The 26,188-nt window shown below is 50.7% G+C and overlaps 1 protein-coding gene across 1 annotated transcript; it reads right to left on the bottom strand.

Moving 5' to 3' along the window:
* Positions 1-5,971: 5,971 nt before the first annotated feature.
* Positions 5,972-25,778, bottom strand: LOC118836325 (Fc fragment of IgG binding protein). Its single transcript, XM_036743650.1, is given in 22 exon segments — positions 5,972-6,151; positions 6,277-6,476; positions 6,835-7,414; positions 7,853-8,424; positions 8,782-9,349; positions 10,472-11,079; positions 11,244-11,817; positions 12,473-12,801; positions 13,097-13,238; positions 13,444-13,643; positions 13,981-14,560; positions 14,772-15,364; positions 15,727-16,294; positions 16,700-17,304; positions 17,707-18,277; positions 19,292-19,641; positions 22,251-22,359; positions 22,361-22,509; positions 22,512-22,918; positions 22,920-23,059; positions 23,061-23,473; positions 25,688-25,778. Coding segments are annotated over 22 exon segments (8,529 nt in total).
* Between the last annotated feature and the right edge of the window lie 410 nt (positions 25,779-26,188).

Genomic DNA, 26,188 nt, shown 5'->3' with positions numbered 1-26,188 from the left:
ATTATATAGTATAATAAGTAAATAAGTTAAAAAATAAGTAAGCATTTATTAAGAGCCTACTATGTGCTAGCCACTTTACTAAGTGCTAAAAAGGCAAAAGACAGTCCCTGCCCTTAAGGAGCTCACAATCTAATGGGGGAGATAACACACAAAAGGAAGCTGAATAGTAGGGGGAGGGAGTAGGTACCTGGTATTAAGTATGATGAAGTCCAGAGAAGTGCAGTAATAAACCCACTACATGTTATCAAAAATACTATTTTTATGAAAAATAATTATTTTTCCAAAAAAATTAGGGAGAAGGGTGGCATTATTTTACACACACACACATACTTGCAAATCTCTTTAATATCTGGCTTAATAGAAGACAGCTGCATTTCTGTATCAGCTACATTCAGTCTGTTTTGATATTTCCTTTTGGTTGAAGTATATGAAGAAAACTTGGCTTCACCCAGATATGTAGCTGGAAAAGGGACAGGTTTTTTAAACAGGCAAATATTATTATAAAAATAGTTTTTACCTCATGGATCCCCTGAAAGGGGTCCTGGGCGATCTTGAGGAGTCTGCAGGCTGTATTTTGAGAACCACTGATCTAGGGGATGAAATGAGATCTTGTTAAACGTATTTAAGAAAATTCACTTATAGAGTGCCAATACCATAGCTGGACTGTCTCTGGTTATGATCCCCTACCCCCCAAACCGACATTCATAGGACTGAGTCATTCTATGTACTGTGATCATCTAGTTTGTTGAACATAGCAGAAATGGAAGGAAAAAATTAAACTTCTATATGGAGCATTGGGTTCAGCATCAGCAACACTCATCTTCACGAGTTCAAATCTAGCCTCAGACACTTACCAGCTGTGTGACCCTAGGCAAGTCACTTCACTCTGTTTGCCTCAGTTTCCTCATCTGTAAAATGAGCTGAAGAAGGAAGTGGCAAACCACCCCAGTATCTTTGCCAAGAAAACATCCCCAAAAAAGGAATTACAAAGAATTGGACACGACCGAAACAACTCAACAAAAATGACAACAAATACTGGTTAACATGCTTTGTGATTTGTGTTTGGGGAGCTGTGAAAACTGGGCGAGATAGTAACTGGCATTCTACATCTATATGCCATCTATATACATATATAAATGGAGAGAGACAGAGGTTCAGGACCTTAGTCAAAAATTGCCAGGATTTGATCCTGCTTGGGGTCATCTGAGCTAATCTTTCAAAAAAATTTTTTTAGTTTTTACTCCTTACTACCTCTCCACCAAATTTAAAAATAAAGAAAAACAAAGTCCTTCTAACAAATGTGCATAGTCAAGCAAAACAAATCCCCACGTTGGCGGCGTTGAAAAATATATACCGTATCTCATTGTGCACCTTGATTCTGTCACCTCCATCATGAGGTAGGTAGCCTACTTCATCATCACAGTCCTCTAGGATTGTGCTTGGTCATTGTATTGATGTGACGGACTTACGTATTATTATATTTTATGAATATAGCCTGAACCCCAAAGCCTATTGGTATGAGACTCGTTCCTCATTGGTGAAAATTAATGTGCTGTACTTATGTGAAGGGCAGGGTGGAACTGGTAAGCCCAAGGAAAAAGAGAGATCCAGTCTTCAGTCTCTTTGGGTTCTGGCTTCTACCTCTGAGAAAGAAGATGGGTCATCCTAACTTCTCTTCAAGTCCCCAAAGGGAAAGAAAGTCTGAGGAGAAGCCAACAGTAGAGGAGCTGGCAGTTTTCACTATATCCCCATCTGTAATAGTAATTAAGGTGGGACTTTTTGCCGTTGACCTTTAATAATTCTGGCCTTTGTTTGAATGGGGCAGATAAAGTGGGATGTTTTTGTATTTCTCAGCAGTGAGACAATTGGGAGCCATTGATTTGTATCTGATGTGGTATTGGGGGTGGGGAACTTCTCCATGCCCAGCCTGGGTGAGGTCAGGGCCCTCCAGCCCTGAACAGGATATATAAGCCCAAAGGTTAGTGTTCTCGCTTGGAGCTCTGAGCCACAGCAGAAGTGGCTTGTGACTCTGGGCCAGCTGTTTTAATGAGCTCCCCAGCTGTACACCCAGATGTTGATAACTATGAATTGTATTTGGTCTGTTATTCAGGGTGCTGGCTTTTTCCCCTGAACTAGGTGGATGTTATTTGTATGCTGGACTAAAGTAAGATTGTTAACCCCTTAACGTTGCTTTCCTTAAGTAAAGCAGATCAAAAGGACCTGTGTTGGCAGCTTTCTGGGTGCTGGTTGTTGGTGGATCTTATACCCCCACAGAAGCTGCTAGCTGGATTGTTGAAACACCATCCACAGTTTTCTATACTAGAGACTTAAAAGAAATTATTCCTCTTGGGTGAGATCTGGAACTCTCTATTGGTTGAGCTGAGTTACTTTGTTCCCAGCAGGAGAGCATCTTCAGTCTTTATTGTCTGATATATATTCTCACATGTATACTTTTTCTGATTTCTGTTTTGCTATCAACTTGTGTGTATGGGTTTCTTTGCTATTTATAATGTGAGTGTTGATTATGGACCTGGTATTTGGTGGGAAGGGGGTCAAGCATTGGCTATAAAGCTTGGACTTTCCCTTTCCCCGTTGATGAATAGTTATCAGGAGGTTAACTTGACCCTAAAAATTGCATCTCTAAAGGCCCCATAAGTTCCCAAAATGGGCAAGGGTGCCCCCCTGAGGGGCACTGGAATGATTGGGGGGCAGTAGTAGCCTTGGGTGCAATTGGGGGATATTGAATAAAAATAAGGGGGTGGTGGAAGCATGAAAAAAGAAGAGAAGAAAATTTTGAAAAACTGTTCATACAGTTGTGTAACAGAGTTAAAGTCAGAGTAATTACATTATTTTCCAAATAAACACACAAAATGCAAGTTATAACCAATCAGTGGTCAAGTCTGCTGATAGATCTTAACGAGCAAGTGTTGGCAGGTGAGCCTGTTGCCCATTGTCAGGAAGTCCAGCATGCATTGGCAGGAATATGTGAGTGTAATGACTTGTTTACAATATGATACAATATGGTTATGTGATGCAATATTGTGTCATCAAAATTTCAATGCAGGAAAACACCCACAAATTTAAAATAAATTATTAAATTTAAGATATGTCATTTAAAAATTATGTTTTTGAAATGATGCAAATTTTAAAACACCATTAAAGGGTTAAGGAAAGTGGATTTCTGGGGGCCCTTGAGTAATTTTTTTTAAAGGGGCAGTAGGTCAAATAAGTTTGGGAACCTCTGGTCTAGACTAATAACACTTAAGAGAGCAGAGAGAGAGAATTCTAGCCCAGTACTCCCTCTGTCTCAGAAGAGCAGAGTGGCTAGCCTGTGGCTCCAATCTCTTGCAAGATTCCAAGTCTCTCTTGGAGAAGGGTGGGGGGAAGAGACACTAGACTTGTCTATTCTTGCCTCCCTATGAGCCACACATGACACCCCCAGCTATATTAATTTCCCTAAATAGATCCAGAGCTGAATCTGAGTTTCCACTTGACAAAAGTCTGAGTCATGACTAAACGGATTTAAGTGGTGGGAGGAGACCTGGTGGGGAAGGGACACGGAGACATAAAGTTTGTGAATCACAAATGAATGAATTGCCTTGAGTCTCTGCAGGTTGGGCTCTTTGGGGAGAAAGAGGCTTGGAGGTGCTGTGTCCTCAGACAGGAAACACTGGTTGGGGGGAGGGGTCCTGTGGGAGATGTCCAAAGTTGGTGAATAAATCTGACAAAGCGTGTTTCTGAAACCAGAATGTTAGGCTTTGGGACTTAAGGAAATTTCACCTCAGAAGTATATTTTAAAAAATTAAACAGTCCAAGCACGTAACTTCAGTCTCCCCAACACTCTCACTTTCTTTCATTGCCCATAAAGCATAGTTTTCCAAATTGCAGGGTCTTCCCAGTATAGGGAAGGGTCAAAAAGGGAGCCAGGCACAAAGTGCAAAGTGATGGTCAATATTATTGAATATTTTTTACTTCAATTCTCACATAAAAAAACATCCACTTTTTTTTGGAGGGGGGAAGGCAGGGCAGTTGGGGTTTAGTGACTTACTCAAGGTCACACAGCTAGTAAGTATGTCAAGTGTCTGAGGCCGCATTTGAACTCAGGTCCTCCTGACTCCAGGACTGATGCTGTACTCACTGAGCCACCTAGCTGTCCCCAACATCCACTTTTTTTTTTTTTAGTGGAAAAAAGTTAAAACCAATGCCAACAAAACCGAGATCAGTCCTGATGAATTTGCTCTGTCTGACAGGGACTGCATGCAGCTCTGTGATTATATAATACAGTGCATGCACAAACAAGGTCAAATTGGTGTTGGTGCCTGTTGGACAAATTTCCATGTGGATGTAATCTACTGCTGTGGCCATTAGCCAATTGGCATGGGGTCATAACACAGATGACTTGGGCCATCTAGCTGCTTGCTGCATTTTCGCATGAATCGTGTGAACACGAAGTTAAATGATCTTTGTGTAGGACATAAAAAAGGCAGCAGTATCTGCTATAGTTCTCAATGACCTGGCTTCCTGAAACATCTCCAACTTAAAAATTAAAATAACTCAGGAACGATTAATCGGTTACCATTTGAATAATTTTAAATTGAATGTCCTATTTTTATTTTAATCAAACATGAGCCAAAAATTATTAGTGGAGTTTGTTTTAGGAATATGATAATTTTTCCTTATAGGGCAATGGGGGATGTCTCTGTGATATTTAAAAACCACTGGATTTTCCCCAATGACATTGGCATAATTCTTGGCATTTAAGTACATAGCTAATAAATGCCAGATGAGCGAGTATATGTAAAAGTGCTTTGTGAACCTTCAAACTCTATTATTATTGGTGATTATCTGTTCTTTCCAGGACACAGACATTGTAGTCACCATCTTACCGATGTTTTCCAGAATGATTTCCACTCAGCTATTAAAGTGATCTTCCTACAGTGTAGATTTGACTATGAACTCCCCTACTCAATAAACAGCAGTGGGTCCCTATTGCCACCAGGACCAAATGTAAAATCCTTTGTTTGGCTTTTAAAATCCTGCATATCCTAGTCCAGCCTTTTCACTTTTCTTCTTCACAAACTGTACTCTGAGGTCCACTGACATTGGCTTTCTTCCCTATCTCCAGACTCCAGGCATTTTCCCTAGCTGTACTTCATGCCTGGAATTGTGTCTCCTCTTTTCTCCATCTCCTATCTTCCCTCACTTCCTTCACGTTCCAGCTAAAAGCCATCCTACGAGAAACCTTTTTCAGTTGCCCTTGATGTTAGCTCCTTCCCTCTGAGATTAACTCTGATTTATCCTATATGTATCTTGCATGTAGTTATTTGTTGTCTACTGTGCTAGAATGTCAGCAGAAACTCTTTTTGCCCTTCTTTATATCCTAGAACACTTATTCACAGTGCCTGGCACATAGGTAGTGCTAAATGCTTGTTGACTGACTGGTTAGACAAAATCACAGCTCCACCAACAGTGTATGAGTGTGCCTATCTATGCACAATATTGGGAGGGGGGGGCGGGTTGGGAAACCTTTCTGCTATGGAGGTCTAATGGTGAAGGTGGAGTTGTAACTAGGAATCACAGCTCCTGGGGCAGATCAGTTGAGTGACATGGTCCAGTTTCCCAGAATCTATCTCTCTCCTGTCCAAAGATGAAAGAGCAGACCCTGGAAGGTCAAGTGGGCCATAGGATGAAGTCTCCTTTGGGAGTTTGCAGCCATAGATTCTCCCCCTGGAATTTCCCTAGCCTTGGGTGAGGACCATGAGATGAGATACAGAGACAAAAGTCATCATGGGACCGAGGTGCTCCCTCTAAGCTTGTTCAATGCCTTGGGGAGAGGAAACACACATTGAAATGTGGACTTGTTCCAGACTGTATTTAGAAGTTTATTAACGTTTCTCAGAAATGGTCTCATTGGGAGAAGGGGGTCTGTTGTCCCAACCCCCTCCCTCAGCCACCAGGTCCAATAAACATCTTAGGAGTCTGATGATGTCTTATGATTGCTGATGCCAGCGGGGCTTTTGCAGCCTCTAGATCCTTCCTGAACTTGGCACACGCTCCCCGAGGGGCAGCTCATGGCCTGGCAGCTCAGCGTACCTCCTGGCGCACACGTGCACTGTTGAGAGCAATCCTCAGACACCAAGGATGAGTTACCCTGTCAGTAGATGGACAAGGGGCTCAGATTAGCCATCATGGGCCCCTGGGGCTGGGGGCATTCTCCCAGGTGTCCTGTCCCCCTTCTCCTGCCCTTCCCCAGGACCTAGGTATCCCGAGCCTTACCGGGAGGTAGCTGCCCTGGTGAACACAGCCGCAGTCCTTCAAAGGCACGCAGACCCCCTGGGACAGCAGGAACCCTTGGTCACAAGCACAGCCCTCAAAGCAGCGGGTGGTGCAGCCCCCTAGGCCAGAGAGCACAGAGCAGGAGGCCTCACACCCATAAATGCAGATCGAGTAGTGACTGTGGGGCGGGCAGCAGAGTGCTAAAGGAGAGAAATGTGAGGATGGTGAGGCCTGGGTGCTCCTCCTGCCCCTCCACGTGGAAGTGGGACCCCAGGAAGCTTTTTTGGCCTGCCCCATCACTGCTGGTGCTTACTGAGCTTGTAGTCCACTGAAACCCCTGGAGCCTTTTCAGACATACTGCTGCCTAGCTTTGCCTTCCTACCTCATACATATGAAGCCTTCTTTACATTTTATGAAAGCATTACACATGATTACTCATCATTTTAACCACTGGAAAGAGAAGAGCTGTTTCTTTGGGCACCCCCTGCCTCACCAAGGGCCTGCTTGGCATCCGTACTCTCCTCCCCCTGCTCTAGATCCCTGACCATGGTTACTCACGACAGAAGCTAACGCTCCTCCAAGGCTGCAGAGCGACCCCAGCGGCCTGGCAGTCTGCGGTGTAGGTGCCCAGGCTGCGGCACAAGGAGCTGGTGTTACCTTGGCTGGCACACATGTCATACACACACTGGCGGAAATATTCTGAGGGGCTGAGCACTGCATGACAGGCGGCAAAGGGGCCCTCAGGGTCTTTGAGCCGCCCACACACCTCAAGGCTCTCGTAAGGAGCTGTCTCCTCCGCGAAACACACAGGGCAGCAACCTGCCTCTGCCCCCTCCCCACAGGTCAGGTCCCCGAAGCAGTCTGGCACACGCCAGGCTGCCCCAAAGGTGTCTACATCTGAGGTCACGGTGCCCTCTGGCAGGAGGAAGTCATCATTCCAATTGCCATTGAAGTCCCCACAGAGCCCGCAGAGGTGATCATGGTAAGGACTGGGCACGGAGAGCAGCACGTGGGCATCTCCATCGAAAAGAAGCCGCAGCCCCTGGGTCGTCTGCAGGATCACATTCTGGCCCTCCGGGGTCAGCGTCACCGAACCAGCAGTCACGGGCAGCGCCACCAGCTCCCCATCCACAGTGATCTGCAGACACAGAGTACCCATGGGGGCCTTTCAGCTCCGCTCCCCTTCTTGGGAGCCCTTCCCACTTAACCCTGGACAAACGGCTGGGCTGGGGTCTGCTATTTACTAAGTTATGCTTTTCAGTTTCCTTGTCTCTAACATAATGGTCTCTGGGGTCTCTAGACTCAAAGTTTTAGAACAGAGAAGGATCTAGTCTGATCTCCTGTGGGAGGGGAAGAAGCAAAGGGTCACTTAAAGTCCCAGGGGGGACACAGGATTTGAACCCGGGGCTCATGAGTGACTCCCAGTCAGCGCTTTTTCTATTGTATTGGATATCTAGTATCTTTGCAGCCCATTCCTGTCTGCCTGTTCTGTGTCCCTTGGGTCTTGGGTTCCGCTATGGGAAGGAGGAGCCCGCCTCCCCAAACTTCCACTCTGCCGGCCGTGTGGGCCGCTCACCTTCAGGCCTCGGCCCAGGCTCACAGTCTGGTCACCCACGATCACCAGCAGGCGCTCTAGGTTTCCGCTGGCGTCCTTCTCCAGGATGATGGTAAAGTTCTCGTAGCCAGGCAGGGGCTGGCACACTTTGGTGAGCACATAGGAGCAGGAGCCGTAGAAATCAAAGACCCGGCCGTCAAAGGTCACGTAGTGAATGCTGCTGGACAGCAGGCAGCGCCCACAGCCCGTCGGGTAGCAGGCCTGGACACCAGCCTCCAGGCGGCACTCCTCATAAGGCCCGCAGGGAGACCCCTCATAGCAGGTGACCACGCCACCGGTGCCACACTCACAGCGCAGCTCACAGTCATCCCCTGGGAAGAAGGTCTCCCCCAGGAGGTAATAGCGACCTTCGCGGAGGCAGCCACACTGGCCTAGAGGCACGCAGGTGTCCCCGCTGAGGACGAAGCCGGCATCGCACACACAGCCCTCACGACAAGCCGAGACGCAGCCTTGAGGGGCGGACAGTTCCGGGCAGCTTATGGGGCACGAGTCGCCACAGAGCTCATAGTGACTGTCAGCAGGGCAGGAGAAGGCTGGGGGATAAAGAAACCAGTTAGAGGAGGGGGAGGAAAAGGGGGGGGGAGGAGACGGAGGAGGAGAAGGGAGAGAGGGATAGGGGGGAGAGGGAAGGGGGAGTGGAAGGAGGAGGGGAAGAAGAGAGTGAGGAGGAGGAGGAGGGGGAAGGGGCATCAATGGGAGGAGCAGAGCTGGAATAAGGGAGTCAGGAGTGACAGGGACAGAGAGGGGAAAAGATCAGGGGATTTGAGGCGGGGGGAAGACATGAGGGTCCAAAGAGCCAGGGGCGGAAGACAATGTTGGGGAAGGAAAAGAGGGGTGGGCTCTGGGGGAGTGTCCAAAGATGAAAGTGGGTGGCAGGAGGGGGCTCTTACGGCAGAAGTCTGACCGCCTCCACTCATCCAGCTGGGCACCAGCAGCCTGGCAGGCGGCCACATAGGTGGCCAAGGCAGGACAGAGGCCGCTGGGATGGCCCTGGGCCTGACAGGTGTCCAGCAAGCAGTCTTTGAAATAGGGGGTGGGATCCACAAGGTCATGGCAAGACGCAAGGGGTCCATCAGTAGCTGAAATCAGCCCACACGCCTCGGGGCCTCCAAACTGAGCCTGGTCCTCCTCACTGCAGGTGTCTGGGCAGTCGCTGGGAGAGCAAACACCACAGTCCTCATCGCCTCCCACTTTCCAGCTGTTGCCAAAGGCCACGGGGTCATCGCCTGGCTCGCCACCCTTGGGAGTGAGGTCATTTTCAGGGTCCCCATCGTAGTCCCCACAGAGCCCACACAGAGCGCCGGCGTACTGAGAGGGGACCTGCAGCCGGACCAAGCTATCCCCATCGAAGATCAGTTTCAGGCCAAAGGCAGTTTCTATCACCACGTCTGAGCCGCTGAGGTATGCCTGGAGGCCTGTGTCCAGCTGGAAGGGCAGGGACACCAGCTCATCATCCACCTAGAGGAAAGGGAAGGAAGGCGTGTGAGAAATGAAGATGGCCACATTAATGCTGATGGTGGAGGTCCATGGGAGCGGTCAGTGTGACTGGTTAGTGGAGAGTGTAAAGTGTTGGGCATTCAGTGGGGGTGGGGGGAGGGGAGTGTGACTGGTCAGTGTTTGGAGTGGAGTGTGGCGAATTGGAGATCCACTCTGGGGAGGGACTCTGTGGGGCAGGGTCAGCATCCCTAGTCAGTGTGGAAGCTCAGCTTGTGGTCAGGGTGGGACAGTGGATGTGAGCAGGAGGAAGAGGAGAAGTCAGCACAGCCAGCTAGCAGGAGAGCCACGTTAGACATTCGGCAGGTTGGGGACTGGGCGCGGGTCTGGAGTGATTCCAAATCATCTTCCTGATGCCCAGGTCTGACCAGGCCTCTAGCACAAACTCCTTAGCCCGGCATTCAAGGCCCTTTCTATCTCCCCTCTCCACCCCTCCTTCTCGACCCTGCCCCCTCCCCCTCCCCAGTATCTTCAGTCCAATCAAAACTGTCTTCCAAGCTGCTCCCTAAGCCCAGCAGTCCGTCTTCTGCCTTCCTGCATTTACAGAAGTTGGGTTCCCTTCCTGGGATGTGCCCCCTATCTATCATTTCTTAAAATCCTCATCTTCCTTCAAGGCTCGGCTCAAGAGGCACTTTCTTCTCCAAGCTTCCCTGATCTCCACCCCTTCAGTCAGCAAGTCTTCTTTTACCCCATCGGATTGCCGTTTATTTACATGTTGTGTGCTCCTAACCTTTGAGCCACCAGTGGAGAGGTAGCTGGTAGACCTGAGTTCAAGTCTAGCTGCTGGTAGCTAACTATGGGCTGGTAGATTAACTCCTCAGTGTCCTTGGAAACTAATTTTAAGACTAACTAACTGCTGAGCTGGTGCAGGAGAGGGTTTTTACAGCGATGAAATTGAAAGATCAAAAAAAAAAATCCTTCCGGTGGTATGTAAGCACTTTGAGGTCAGGAGTGGGGTGGGATTTTTTAGATTAAAGTCTCTATGTTTGGGTCCCGAGGGCTTGGCATGGTGCCTAGCACAGATGTTGGCTGAAGGGATGTAAGAGATCTGGGCACCCAGGTTGGCGCCCTCCGAATATCACTGACCTTCAGCTTGCGGGGGAAGGAGCTGCTGAGGGCAAAGGTATGGCCATACACATGCAGTGTGACGTCCTGGGTGTATGTGACAGCCTGGTTCCCACGGTGGGAGTTGGCCACAGTGACAAAGAAGGTCTCTATTCCGGGCTTGGGGTCAGCGCAAGTCCCACTCAGGAGATACTCGCAGGAGCCCTGGAAATCAAAGAACCTGCCATCTAGGGTCGTATAATGGGGGTCACCAGAAGCCTGGCATACAACGCTGCTGAGGGGGCGGCAGCCGAGGAGGCCTGTGGACAGGATGGCGCACTCCTCGCCTGTCCCGCAGCTTGCCGGGGAGCAGAGCAGCTGGTTTTGGTCAGGGTCGCAGCGGCACAGAGATGAGCAGCTGGTGTCGGCCCAGAACTCAGCCCCGGCCTCGTGGTAGGTACCATTCGCCCAGCACCCGCAGCCGCCCTCGAGGGCCACGCAGGCACTGCCACTCAGGATGAAGCCGTCATCACACTGGCAGCCCTCAGAGCAGTTTCCAGAGCATGGTGGGGTGGGATTTGGACCTGGGCAGCTGGGTGGACAGGCTGTACCACACAGCTCATAGTGGCTATTTGCCCCACAAGGGTAAGCTGTAAGAGAGACACAGAAACAGTGCTGGTTGGGGGGGGTGGTCTGGGCAGAGAGATAGAGGGGCAGAAGGTAGGCACTGGAGAGATGGGCATGGGGTAGAGGGACTGGGTCCCTACAGGGAATGGGGGCCGGGGGCTGGCTACTGGGGACCCCTCACACTCACGGCATTCGGCTTGGGTCCTCCAGTCTCCAATGGTGATGCCAGCAGCCTGGCATGCGGCCGCGTAAGAGGCCAGGGCTTGGCAGAGGATGTCCCGAGAGCCGCCCCCAAGGCAGACGTCCAGGACACAGCCAGTGAAGAAGTTATCGGGCTTGATGTGGGCATGGCAGGCAGACAAGGGGCCTTCAGCTCCAGGGGCCAGGGGCCCACAGAAGTCAGGACCTTGGTACAGCTCCTGCTGATCCTCCTCACAGGTCGGGCAGTCCCCTTGGCACTCATCCCAGCAGAAAGGGTCCCACTCGGGAACCCGCCAGCTGCCGCCCCAGCTGGAAATGGAGGGTGCCAGGGTCCCATTGGGAAAGGCCATGTCGTTGGCAGGGTTACTGTCAAAGTTTCCGCACAGCCCGCACACGGCCCCGTGGTAGCTGCTGGGCAGGATCACCTCCACTCTCCAGTCCCAGTCATAGGTGACGCGGAGGCCAAAGTCGGTGTCCAGCACAGCTATGCCTGGGCCTTGGGACACGTAGAGGCGCCCTCCAGCTATACTCACTGGAAGAGTGGTCAACACACCATTCACCTAGGGGTCAGTGGGCAGAGTGGGGAGGAGACATCAGGCCAGGCAGCAGGCTTCCTAGCCAAGCCCCTCACTCCCTACCCCAAGGAAAGCCATGCTTGGGAAAGAGGGAGAGAATGCTTGAAAAAGACTCAAATTCTACCTTTTCAGCCTTGGTTTCCTTATCTATAGAATGAGACAGCTCTGTTCAGTGATTTCTAAGGTCTCTTCCAGCTTTAAATCTATGACCCCATGACTCCAGGTACTTCCTCCACTTTGATCCTGACTCCCCCACTCAGACACATGGCTTCTGTGCACAGGGCCCTGGGGTCTACAATAATCACATTAACAATAGCTGACATTTCTAAAGGACTCTGATTTGAACCTCTTAACAATCCCATGAGGCACAGGTAGCATTACTGCCATTTTACAGATGAGGGAAACTGAGTCAGGCATTATGATCCTCCCATGGTGACACAGCTTCTCAGCCACAAAAGTGAGTCATGAACACAGGTTTTAACTCACCAGTCCAGCCCTCTGTCTACTCTGACTGGGCATAAAGTTTCTATATCCCTGAGCAGATTCTACTGATTGTGTGCTCCAATGTCGGAGGTCTCTCTAACCACTGCTCAGAGAGCCAGCAGGGATGGGGAAGCCTTTCCCTCTGCCAGGCGCTCACCCGAACTTGGCCAATCTCGTCTCTGTGGATAGAGATGTCGGTGTCATAGACAGAGACAGTGACCTGGCGCACGTATGAAACTGAAGGGTTTCCTCTGTGTTCATTCTTGGTGGTGATTGTAAAGTTGGGGAGGCTAGAGGACCCCCCGCACAGGACTACCAGGACATAGGAGCAGGTGCCCATGAAGTCAAATTCTTGGCCATCAAAAGAGTGATAGTGGGGGTCACCCCACAGCCAGCAGGTGCCCTGGTAGTTGGGGACGCAGACCGCCTGGCCGTTCTGAACTTGGCATGTCTCCTGTTCCAGGCAGGTCACACCCTGGCATGGATCTAGGGGTACAAAGGAGACTGAGGAGAACAGAGACCCAGGCAGTCCCCTCCAAACCCTCTGGCTCTCCCTCCAGAGCCCCCAAATTTCCATTCCCTTTAACCACTTTGGCCCCACTACCCCTGGGACCCCCGTGTCCAGCCCTCAGCCTAATCCCTGGTGTCTGACAGTCCCTCTCTGCCTCTAAGGTTGCAGGGTCCAGCCTCCAGCCCTCACTGAGCCCCTACATCCATCCCCCTGACCTTCCTGGGAGTCTGGTGAATTCAGGGTCTTCCTCCAGGCAAAGAGACTGCTCACCTTTGGTCACACAGCTCAGGAGGCCTCCTGAGGGCTCACACTCCTGGCCAGTAGCACACTCATGGTGCTGGCAGAGTAGATCTTGCCCGGGATGGCACATGCACTGCTGGGTACAGTTGTGGAGCAGCACAGACTGGTTGGGCTGTGGAGAATGAAGGCATGGGGATTTCACATGTACCCAGGGGAAGCCATGGCCCACTTCTGCCTGGGCTCCCTCAGCTCAGAGGTAGCTCTGGCACAGGGCATGGAGGAGCCGCTGTTTGGCGGGGCAGAGGCAAGTCTAGGGGCTGGCTGGGCCAAGAGGTCTGTGGGTTCAAGACAGGCTCCAGAGCAGGTGTGGGATATACCTCATAGTATCTGCCATCCACGTAGCAGCCGCAGTCCTGGACAGGTATGCAAGCCTGGCCATCTGAGACAAAGCCCACATCACACTGGCAGCCTTCTGAGCAGGTGCTGGGACAGTTGAGGGGTGCGCTCAGGGCCGCACAGCCCAGGGAGCAGGTGTCTGCACACAGCTCATAGTGACTGTTGGGAGGGCACTCCAAAGCTAGGGACAGGGAAGGAGGCAGAGCAGAGTTGAGGGGTTGGAAGGAAATAATCTGGCTTCACCCAGGGGTCCTTATCACCAACGCACCCCAAGGGCCCGAGGAACGAAGAAACAGGCTGTGGCCTCTCCTCACTTCTCTGTTTCTTATGTCGTTCAATTCTCTCTCCCTTGGTCTCCCCCACCTTTGTGCCTCAGTCTCACTTCCTGTAGCTTAGTCGCCCCTTCTCTTTGTCCCTCAGTTCTCCACCTCCAACCTTCGGCCTTCCCCTTTGTCCCTCAGCGTTCTTCCTGGCTTCCTCAGTCTGTCCATCCTTCCCCCCTGGCCAGGATCACTCACGACAGAACTTGTCACTCCTCCAAGACTGGACAGTGCCACCGGCAGCTTGACAGGCTGACACATAGGCATGAATGTGGTTACATAGGATGTCCTCACCGCCCCCGCCCAGGCAGAGGTCAAAGACACAATCTTCGAAGTATCCGCTGGGGCTGACCAGGGTGCGGCAGGCAGCCAGGGGCCCCTCGGTGCTGGTGATGAAACCGCAGTACCGCTCCTGCTCATAGGTTTCAGCCAGCTCAGGCTTGCACTCGACATTTTCAGTGCAGTCGGGGTTACAGACAGGGAGGCAGGGGGAGCCAGGGACAGCTACCTCCCAGGAGTCTCCGAAGGCTCCAGGGTTAGTGGCCAGCTCGCCATCAGGCTTCTGGAAGTCATCCTCCGGGTTCCCATTGTAGTTCCCACACAGGCCACAGAGCTTGCTGTGGTAGCTGCTAGGGACAGTGACCTGGACGTAGTAGGCGAGGTCATAGGCCACTCTCAGACCAAAGTCGGTCTCAATCACAGCGTCCATTCCGTTCTGGTAGGCTCGGACACGGCCATCAAGCAGGACCACAGGGAAGTTCAGCGCCACTCCATCTACCTGGGGTGAGGGAAGAAGGCCTCAGGATCCACTGTAGAATGCAGGTTTCTCATCCCACATCCTATATTACTGCCTGGAAGAAAGGTGGATGGCCTTGGGACATGATAGGGTGATGCCAACCATGAATAGAGATGTCTTGCTTCCCTAGCCCCAACCCAAGGCATCCAGCCCTCTGCCCTCCCCTCTTTGGGAACTCTGAACTCTGTCTCACCTTGACCTGCCATTGATTTTGCTCCAGCACCAAGGTGACACCAGCCACAATGACAGTCACTGCCCGAGTGACACTGACAGTGCCATCGCCCCAGGCCACGTTCTCCACCAGGACTTCAAAGTCCTCTAAGTCAGTCTCAGAACCACAGGTATGGACCAGGGTGTAGACACAGGTACCCATGTAGTCGAATTTCTTCCCATCGAAGGTGGTGTAGTGGGGGTCCCCAGAGGCTGAGCAGGTGGCTGAGCCCACAACCACACAGCCCAAGACACCATTGGCCACCTGGCAGTCTTCATGGGTCCCACAGGTGGAGGGAGTGCAGGTGACAATGCCCGCCTCCCCACATTGGCAGAGGTAGTCACAGTCAGGGCCAGGGTAGAAGAACTGGCCCACTATATAGTATGAACCCTGAAACAGACAGCCACACTCGGCAAGGGGGATGCAGTCTTCACCGCTGAGAGCAAACCCGTCATCACACACGCAGCCCTCCTGGCACTCGGAGCCACAACCCCCAGGGACAGAGACGTCATTACAGGATGCTGGGCAGCCTCGGGAGCATTCTTCATAGTGACTGTGTGCAGGGCAGGTCAGAGCTAGGGGAAGAAAGGAGGGGTCACCTGAGGCCTGAATCTCTCGCTCCCCTATACCTGGGTCTGGGGCCCTGGATCTCCTCACATCAGATCTCTTGTCCCTTAGATGCTTAGCTTCTGTCTCTCCGTGGATGTGGTGATCATTTCTCCCTCACAGATCATCCGGTCCAAACTCCTCATTTTACAGAGAAAGACACTGAGGCCCAAAGTATGCCGATGTGGCCAGGGTTGTACAGTATGAAGTGTCACAGGCAGGATTTGAACCCAGATCTTTGGAGTTAGTACTCTTACCTCATGGATTCCCCCTACTCTCCCTCCTTTCTTTCTCTCTCCCCAGGGCCCCCTCCCTAGAGTTATTCACTCACGGCAGAATTGGTCACTCCTCCAGGAGTGGACAGTGGCCCCAGCGGCATGGCAGGCAGCTACGTAGGCAGCCAGGTTATCACAGCCCACATCGGACTGACCAGGCAGCAGACACCTGTCATACACACAGTCCTGGAAGAAGTCCTCAGGGTCTACTTTGGCCTGGCAGTCCCGGAAGGGCCCCTCTGGGTCCTTCAGGAGCCCACACTCCTTCTTGCTCTCTGACTGCTGGGCCAGCAGATCATCCAGCTGCGGGCATTCTCCTGGAGTAACAGCCCCACACCCAGGGAGCGTCTCCTCCTGCCAGCTCTGCCCGAAGTCCAAGGCATTAGCAGCGAGGCTCCCATTCTGCAGGGTGAAGTCATCCTTGGGGTCATTGTTGAAATTCCCGCAGAGGCCGCAGAGAGCGCTGGCGTAGCTGATTGGAACCTGGACTTTTGCCAGGGCATTCCAATCATAGGAGACTGTCAGGCCAAAGTCAGTTCTGATCACGGCATTAGAGCCACTCTGGAAAACCTGAACTTGGCCCTCAGCTGCTTGGTGAGGCAGGTACTGTAGCACCCCATCCACCTAGATGCAGGGGAAGGGGGAAGAGATGAGACCACTGAGGTCAGAATCATGGCCCATCGGTTCCAGTCGTTTCCTCCAATTCAGTGTAAGCTCCCTGAGGACAAAGGGACCTGGCCTTTTTTTTTTTTTGGTACCTCTGGCATCTAGCATGTGCCTGGCATGTGAAAAATACTTCTTGAATGAATGAATGAATTAGCCTATAAGCTCCACACTGAGCATGTCAAACTAATGAGCAAACTACACAGCCCAGACCCAAACCCAAGCCAAGGGCACCCCAAATCCAAGCACCCCCACCCAGCCAGGGTTCACTGAAGCAATCACCTAAGACCAGGGCCCATCCATCTCCTCAGCTCCTTGTGTACATGGAGGCTGTCCCTCCCTCCCACCCTAAAGCCCTCCACTCACCAGGACCCTGCCAGGATACTCCCTTCGGACAGCGACCTCCACCCCTCGGGCTTGTACGCGCGCAGCCCTGGTGTAGGACACCACCTGGCTGCCTCTGTGCTCATTCTCCACCAGGACCTTGAAGTCGGGCAGTGCCGCATCCTGGCCGCAAGACCCCGCCAGCAGGTAGACACAGGTGCCCATGAAGTCAAAGTGCCGCCCGTCAAAGCTGGTGTAGTGGGGGTCCCCCGAGGCCTGGCACGTCCCATAGCTTTCTGGGTAACACCCTCGGAGCCCATTCTGGACCTGGCAGCGCTCCCCAGTAGGACAGCCCCCTGTGTCCTGGCACTGCACCTGCTGGGTGTTCCCATTGCACACGCACAGCTGCTTGCACAAGTTGTCTCCCCAGACCTTGCCCCCGGGGGCCAGCACGAGACCCTGGTACTGACAGCCGCAATCCGAGGTGGGCACACAGGCATCCCCGCTCAGCACAAAACCCTGATTGCACACACAACCCTCCACGCATGGCCGGGAATCGCAATCCGAGGGGGCTGAAGCTTCGAAACAGGTCGTTGGACAGGCATTGCTGCAGGCTGAGTAGAGGCTGTTGGCAGGGCAGGTCATTGCTGCCAAGAGAAGGCAGGGAAGGTGTCAGTAGAGCTATCTCAGGTGCCATCAAATGGGAAAACCCATTTAGCACAGCGTCTGGCACATAGTAGGTGCTTATTGGCTGTTTGTCTGCACCCTGCCCACCCCCACCCCCAAATTGGAGCTGGACTCAGGGTGAGGTAATAGCTCTCCAATCAACTTTCCAAGGCAGGATGTGGCCTTCATAGTCCCAGGCACCATGGTCTGTTCCTAGAGATCCTGACCCTAGGGAGTGTAGAGCCAGGCTGGGGCCGGATGCACAGGCAGGAAGATGTCATTTACTATCCTGCCTGCGGGGCTCTTCCCTGGCTTCTGCTGCCCAGCCCCTCCGCTGCTGTCTCCTCTGCTCCCACACCCTCTCACCTCCCCCAGACACTCACGGCAGCCAGCAGGAGTCCTCCAGTCCCCAATGGAGACCCCCTGCTCCCGACAGGCTGTGGCATAGGAATCCAGGGCCTGGCAGAGGCTGGGCCGGTCACCACCAGTAGCACACTGGTCATAAACACAGTCGTTTAAGAAGGACTCTGGGTCCAGGATATCATGACAGAGGGCAAAGGGGCCTTCTGCCAGGTTCAGCATCCCGCAGACCTGGTCACCCTTGTAGTTCTGGGTCTGGTCGGGGGTGCAGCTAGGGCAGCCTCCTTGGCAGTCCTCGGAGCAGAACTGGTCACCATCATCCAGCTTCCAGCTCTCGCCCAACTCTACTGCGTTGGCCGCCTGACTCTCATCTGGGGTGAGGAAGTCATCCAAGGGATCCCCGTTGTAGTTCCCGCAGAGACCACAGACCTCATTCTGGAAGCGGGATGGCAGGGTCACAGTCAGCTGGGCGTTCCAGTTGTAGGTGACGCGGAGACCAAAATCCATCTCTATCACACCTTTGGACCCACTCTGGAACACCCGCAGCTTCCCATCATTCAGGGACACTGGCAGCAGAGACTTCTGGTTGTTGACCTGTGGAGGGAAGCAGGGACTGGTCAGCACCATGGTTGCCCACAACATCCCTCCTCACATTCAAAGCCCAGCTCAGAGCTCCCCTCCTCCAGGAAGTGATGTGGGGAGCCAGCTATATCCTGTTTAGGCCTCTTGGACCTCTGCAAGGCAGGGTCAATTGAGAATGGGTCTATGCATAGCAAGGCCAATTTTAGGGTAAGAAGACTTGGCAAAGAAAACCTGCCTTTGTAGCTGATTATCTATATGGGAGATGACAGAAATGTTTCAGTCTGGTTATCTATATGCGAGAGAACATAAATGTTTCAATTTGGTTAGCCTTGAGGAAAAATAGTGTCTCGCTCCCAGGAACAAGGAGATGAAAAACTTAATCAAAGCTTTATTGTACTCTTCTTTGAAGTCAGGATATCTCAGCAATTAACCTGTATAAAATGCTGTCAGTAACTCCATTAAAATCAATCTATAGCTTGACTATATGACTCACCTAGCCCCATGTCTTTGTCTTTTTGTGTTGATTACTTCATCATATATTCATGCCACTGCTGGCACAAAGTCACCCAGGGTAACTCTTCCCCTTTCCTTGAAATTAGGTCCCCTCAGGAATTATGAGCTCCTCTTTGTATAGTAAGGGCAAGGATGACTGGGGCTTTCCCCAAGGATAGGATCGTGTTTTCCTGGCTGGGGAAGGGGACCATGTCTCCCCACTCAGACCAGGTGCAGGACTATTGGGCGTGTGTGGAAGAGTAAGAAGGCTTTGAAACCAGAGGACCTTGTGTGACCTTGTGCAAATTGCTTTATTTCCTCTGTCCTCAGTCTTGCTTTCTGTAAAATGAGAGAGTTGGGGTACATGACCTTTGAAATGCTTTCCTACTCTAAATCTGAGACCTTACTTTATGCTTTTCTCTCTCTTCCCTTGCATCATCTGAGGGTTGGATTCAAGGAGCAGACCACAGATAGGATGCCTGGCACAGGGCCCTGACCAGCCCTTCCTGCCCCATCCCCAGGTACTCAGCTTACCCGGGCAAAGCCCTGTTCCCCTCGAACCAAGGCGACCACCTGGCTGTAGGCACTGACGGTCACCAGGCCCACATAGGACACCTTCCGGCTGTTACGATGCTCGTTCTTGGCCTCCACACTGAAGGAAGGCAGGGTGTCATCAAAGCCACACAGCTCAGATATGGTGTACGAGCACGTCCCCATGAAGTCATAGTGACGGCCATCAAAAGTTGTGTAGTGTGGGTCCCCCTCGGCCCGACACGTGGCTGTTGAGGCAGCTGAGCACACTGCTTTCCCATTCACCATCTGACAGCGCTCTTGGGACCCACACTTGACCCCGGAGCAAGAGGCCTCCGTTGTGGTCACGGGGACTAGAAAGAGAGAGAAGGAGAAAAGGATGACATTTGAGGGTGGGGGAGAAGCCGATAGAGGGGAATGGAGAATTTGGGGAGGAGCGATTGGGGATAAGAGGCTGGGGAAGACGTGGGAAGGGTGAGATCTAGAAGGGTAGCTGAGGAGTGAGGCAGGAAAGAGTTGGGAAAGGAGAAAATGAAATGTGTTCTACGAGTATCAACATGTGCCAGGCATTGTATTGAGGCTGGAGCTACAAAGCAAAAACACCAGTCCCTGTTGTGAAGCTTATCTTCCAAATTGTGGGACCTTTGGTCAATTCTTAAATGCCATGGATCAGAGGCCCTTCTCCATCCTGGATGCCCTCCCCTGGACACTTTCCAGATTGTCAACATCCTTTTAAAACTATGGCATCCAGGACTGACCACCACACCACCCACCTGGTCTGAGAAGGGAAGAGTAGCAGTGCTTCCTTATCTTTGGAAGCTTTGCTTATCTCAGTCACCTTTTCCTGGCTGCTGCATCCCAATGTGAATACATATTGAGCTTGAGGTCCACTTAAACCTTCAGTTCTTTCTCAGAAAACTGCTATCTCACCAGATCTTCACCCAGAGAGATTTTCTTAGACCCTAGGGCAAGACTTTACATTTGCCTCTATTAAGTGTGATCTTACTCAGTTCAGCCCAACATTCTACCTGGTCAATGCAGCCCAACCTTTGTGGCTGCCACATCTCACTGTTGACTCACACTGAGCTTGTGGTCCACTTAAACCCTCAGCTCTGCAATCTAACAAACTGCAATCTAACCAGCTCTTGACCCTGTTGTACTTGTGTGGGAATTTTTTTAGACCCCAAATTAAGACTTTACATTTCCTCCTATTAATGGGATAATTAACTATCCTTTGTTAGTTCTTGACTGCTACCTATTGTTTTTAACTATCCTCCCCAGTATTCTGTCTTTTGCAAATTTGATAAGTGATAATTTGATAAATTTGATAAGAGAACCCATGCCCTTGAACCCTGGCATCCATAAAACTGTTAAACTGAAATAAGGCCCGACATAGATGCCCAGGACGCCCTGCTAGAGACCTTCTCCCGAACTAACACCGAACCATTAATGACTTAATCAGCCATCCAGGTCTGACCACATCTAGGTGCATGGTCTCTCAGAGAAGGCTGACCTAGGTCGGGGATCCTTTCTCCCAGCTCTATCAGCCCCCCAGGGGCACATTCACCTGGGAATGATGATTTAAGCTCCTGGAGGGCAGCAGGCGCTTTGTGCTGAGCCCATTGCTTATCTGGGCTACCAGCTCCCGACTGGCCATTTCCTGCCTTCTAGTCCCAGACTCCTTCTCCTTGGCAGCAAAAAACAGAACTGAGATGAGATTTCATTGAATCTGTCATTGCTTCTCTCCATCCCAGGCAGCCTTCTTTCCTTTGGTCTTCCTCTTCCCCTAAATTTAGTTTTAAAAGATTTCCAAAACCTTTTTAATAACCTTTTTTTAGTTCTCCTCACTAGTCTCTTAATTCTTAATTTTGACATTCTCAACACTATATTATTATCGTGTCAGTCTTCATCCTCTCTCACTTCAGGCCTCTTTTACTTGGTATTCCTTCTATATTCTGTATATACATATATATGTACATATACATGCACACAAAGCACACACATACGTATATATACACATGCACACTGCATACATATATGTATATACACATCCCTGTGCACACATACACATGTGTGTGTGCATGTGTGTATCATCTGTTAGCTGGTAAGTTCCCTGTTCAGCCACATTGATCTTTTCAAATAACTCTCAATATCTTCTCACTGGATCTTGCATTCTTTTGTGTCTTTAGAATCTCATTCTTGAGAGTTTCCTATCTCTTCTAGCCAGATATCCCCTGTGGAATTTTCGTCTGCAGAACCCGACCTGTCCTTCCTCTGGACTCTTTGAAATCTGCTCTCTTTGAATCTAGGATGGGGAATGATGGGTATGGAACACTGTGTATATTATCTGTGTCACAAGGGGTAGGTAGCTCTCTGGTTAAAAGGATATATTGGGAAAATAGGAGATCTCAATAAAAATTTAAATTCAAAAGTGTAAAGAAATAAGATAACATTTAGGTTGCATGCCAGAATGTGCCTGGCTTTTCCTTTTCTATCACGAACTCCAGGAGGCAGTGGTCAGTTTGCTAGCTATCATTTCTACCCCACCACTGACTGATAAGAGTTCAATCCAATATGGAATTCTGCCTTATTGGTTCCTCTCTACCTTTTAAAGGATCAAATAATCATTAAGGTAAATTAAGAAGAAGCTGCTTTTGTAAATTTCTATAAAATTGAAATCCCCTATCACTACTAGACCACACCTATCTGCCAGACATGTGATCTGCTTGCCAGATTCCTCATCTATTTCCTCTTTCTGTCCAAGTGGTCTGTAGTGTGCTCTGATGAATTGCTATGTCTAGAAAAACTCATCACCTGGTGGTCGACCTGCTACTGATGAGGGAGGATGTCACATGGACAAAGGCCTGAGGAGACGAGGGTGAGGGAAGGCTGATGGGTTAGACTCCTTCCCACCACCACCACTAAGGGATGAGAGCCTAGTTTAGGGAGTTCCATCACTCACCCTGGCCATGTGTAGCTGCTGTCCCAAACCCCACAGAAGGAGCCAGCCCAAGAGTCAGCAGTCCAAAGGCAGTTCCAGCCTCAGCACTGTGTGTCCTGCCATTTGTCTGTCCCAAAACTGACCTCTGCATAGGAGAACTCACTGCGGGGCACAGATGCCCAAGTGATCTTTGATCTCAGAGTCCGACCATCTATAGTGACGTCTCTGACAACAGCTGTCTTTGCTACCAGTAGGGCAATGCCCTCAGTCCCAGATGCCTATTAATCACATAGGATGAATGGATCACAGCCAGGAAGGGATTGTAGGTCACTGACCCTCGCTTGGCCCCTGTACCGAAGAAATGGACCTGGATGCCGGCATTGGCTGAGTTGCAGAGTAGGTAGGATGGATAGAGATCAAATTCAACCACATCACCATCCTGGAGCCCCTGAGAGCCAGTGGTGCCCCCGTGGTTGAAAGTCAACTGTGCGGTCTCACCAGCCACTACATAGGCCACATCATAGTGAGCCCAGGACGACATGGCAGGGACTGCATGAGAGGCTCTCCAGTGAGTCTGAGGCAGCAGCCACTCGACCACATGATTGTAGGACATGTGGTTCTGGGCACAGCGATGGCCAGAGAGCATGGCCATGGGGGTATTGGCCACAACCCGAGAACCACTGAGGTCAGCTCTACACCTGGGCTACATCGTAGGGCCCCAGCTCCACAGCCAGAGCGCTACCTGCTGGATGGAACCGGCCCTGGAAAGTGGCCATGCCCTTCAGCTTGATGCTGACAGAAGCACCAGCCAGAACTGCAAACTCCTAGCTAGACACTGTAAACTGAGGTCTCTGGAGGGGTGAGCACCAAGTACTCAGTGCCCAGCATTTCTACAGGGCAGACCATTGTCAGTTCAGCTGTGTTTGGCTTCGCACTGACCACTTGTGCTGTGATGGCGTGGTCTGAGCTGATTACGACAGCTTGATGGAAAGGTGCATTATTGGTCATTTCAGCTGCACTGCTGACATTGACTGTGACTGTCTATCCTGTACTCACAACAACAGTCTTTGAGGTCTTGGTCACCTGGCTTAGGATGGTAATAGTGGCAGGGCTGTTGGTGAGACTGGAGAGAAGGAGGTAGAGGCGGGCTGAGCTGTAGCCAGGTTCATAATTCTGCAGGAAGGTGGTGAGGAGTCTCTGTCCAGCTGCGGTTACCCACCCTTCAGAAGTCTTGGGAGCCTGCTCTAGGGAGTGGGAGAGAGGTTTGGGGGTCCCCCATGGGGACAGACTGAGGGAAGACAGTCCAGCCTCAAGGTTTGGGGTCACCCCACAGGGACAGACTGAGGGAAGACAAAGTCCAGCCTTGAATCTCCAACTGCCTTGAATGGGATGTCTCCTAGAAGCCTTAAATTCAACATGTCCAGAACACAACTTGCTATTTTTCCTCTGAAACAGAAACCCCTCCCTCCCTTCCCTGTTATTGTATAGGGTAACACTACACTCCCAGTCGCTCAGGACAACCTAAGTCATATCCTATCTGCGGCCAGGTCTTGCCAATTTTTACAGCTTTTGAAGATGTCCCTTCTCTCCTCTAACACTGGCCCTACTCGGGTGCAGGCCCTCATCACCTCACCTCTGGACTGGGGGGGCAGGGTCTGCCTGTCTCCAGTCTCTCCCCACTCCTGCCCATCCTCCCCTTAGTTCTCAAATCTTGTAATGTTCAGGTCTACCCCTGTTACCCTCCCTCTCCCCACTCCCATTCACTAGACTCCAGTGGTTCCAGGATTAAATATAAAATGCTCTGGCATTTAAAGCCCTTCATGACCTGGCCCCTTCCTGCCTTTCAGATCTTCTCAAACTTTACTCCCCTCCATATACCCAGCTTCCGATCCAATGACTCTGGTCTGCTCCATGCTTTACAGACAAAACCCTCCATCTCTTCTTGCCTCCGGGCATTTTCCCTGATTGTCCCCCAAGTCTGGAATGCTTGCCTTCCTCACTCCTTTGAAGGCTTCCTTCAAATTCCAGCTAAAATCAGGACTTCTATAGGACATCTTTCCCAATCTGTCGCTTATGCCCTATTTATCCTGTGTAGAGATTGTTGGTACATGGTGGCTTCCATGTTGTCTCCTTCATTAGACTGTGGGCTCCTGGAAAGCAGGGCTTGTCTTTTCCCTTTCTTTGCATCCTCAAGCACAATGCCTGGTACATAGTAGGTACTTAAATGCTTATTAACTGACTCTTCTGCAAGAAGAGTCCTCCCTTACTTAATCTTAGGGTCTTTGCTCTGAGACTATCCTTCAATTTATCCTGTATGTAGCTTGTTTTCCTTTTATTTTGTTCCCAACCCCAATTCAACCCTCTGTTAGATTATAAGCTCCTTGAGGGCAGGGACCATCTGTTGCCTATTTTGTATCCCTGGAGCTTACCACGGTGCCTGGTACAAAGTAGGTGTTTAATAAATGCTAGGAGCTCCTGGGTTCGAGGACTTTTTTGGGGTGGAGGTTGTTGTCTGGCTTTGCCAGTGCCTTCATAGTGCACTCCACAATGTTGCTGATTCCTGATTGCCCTAATTTTTCATCCTGCTTTAACTAGTGGTTCCTTCCCTGCTGCTTATAAATATGCCCAGATTTCCCTGCTCTTAAAAACAAAACAAAACAACAAAACTTCCCCCTGAATTGTCACCCTTTGTCTCTTTCACAGCCAAACACCCAAGGAAAGCTGTCCGTATGTATATGTGTATCCATACATGCGTATATATAAATATACATAGTGCGCATATACACACATATAAAATATGTAGGTGTTCATACATGCATGTGTATAAATATATTACACACAAGATGCATATATAGATATCTAAATATACGTGTGTATATTCCTATAGACAGGCATATAAATATATTATACACAGCATGCACACAATATAAATACACATATATGTGGGTCCATCCATACATGTATATGCACATGTGTGTATGTAAACATACAGATGACTTCCAAGCCTACCTATGCGGCCTCTCTTTCTCTTCCTATATGAATTGGTACCTGCTGGAATTTGCACTTGAAAGTCCAATCGGCTTCTCAAACTCACCCTGGCCCGAACTGAACTCATTATCATTCCCCAGACTTAGCCCTCCTCCTGACTTTCCTGTTCCTTGGAGGGCACTCCTCAGAGTTTTCCTCACATCTTCACTCTCCTTTCCTCCCTTTCTAATCGCTTCCCCAGCCTCATTAATGTTGCCTCCGCAATTTCTCCCCATCTCCCTTTACACCCCCTGCCCCCAGCTTAGGCCAGCTCCTTCTCACCTCTCACCAACACTGTTCCATAGGCTTCAGCCTCTGCCTTCTCAGATCCAGCCTCCAAACAGCCGAAAAACGGAAATTTCTAAAGGTCAGATCTCCTCGGGACCCTCCTCTACATGGGGTGGGGAGGCGGGGCGCAGGCCTTTCCAGACCATCACAGCCGAATGCAGCCTCTGTTTTCAGGCAGTTCACGCGTTCCTCCCCATCACACGTTCCTTGTTCAGTTAAATAAAGGTCCCCCATGCTTGGAATACTCTCTCTTCTTACCTCTGCCTTTTGCAATCCTGTGATTACTAAGGGCTTATTGAATTGAAACCCATCCATGGTACCTCAGTTTCCCCTAGAACATGGCTAGGAGAACCACTTCCCCCTGCAGAGACCAGGCACAGGCCTTTGTCAAGGGTGTAGGCAGAGGAGTATTCCATGGGAAAAAGGAAGGGAGATAAGGGGTGAGGGTGTCTCTCAACGAGGCAACCTTGAAAAAAGCCAGCACAGCCTCTAGACAGACAATAGTGAAGGACAGCCAGACAGCAGGCATGGGGAGAATGAAGAGGGGAGCAGGCAGGAAACATAGATTGATCCCAAGAGTCCAGCTTATACTCACCCAGCAAGAAGCTGACTCCAGTCCAGAACACCCACCAGCTTCCCTGGGC

This window comes from Trichosurus vulpecula, chromosome 2 (assembly GCF_011100635.1).
Source record: "Trichosurus vulpecula isolate mTriVul1 chromosome 2, mTriVul1.pri, whole genome shotgun sequence".
NCBI classification, from domain to species: Eukaryota; Metazoa; Chordata; class Mammalia; order Diprotodontia; family Phalangeridae; genus Trichosurus; species Trichosurus vulpecula.
This window is presented reverse-complemented; position numbering and strand designations above follow the sequence as displayed.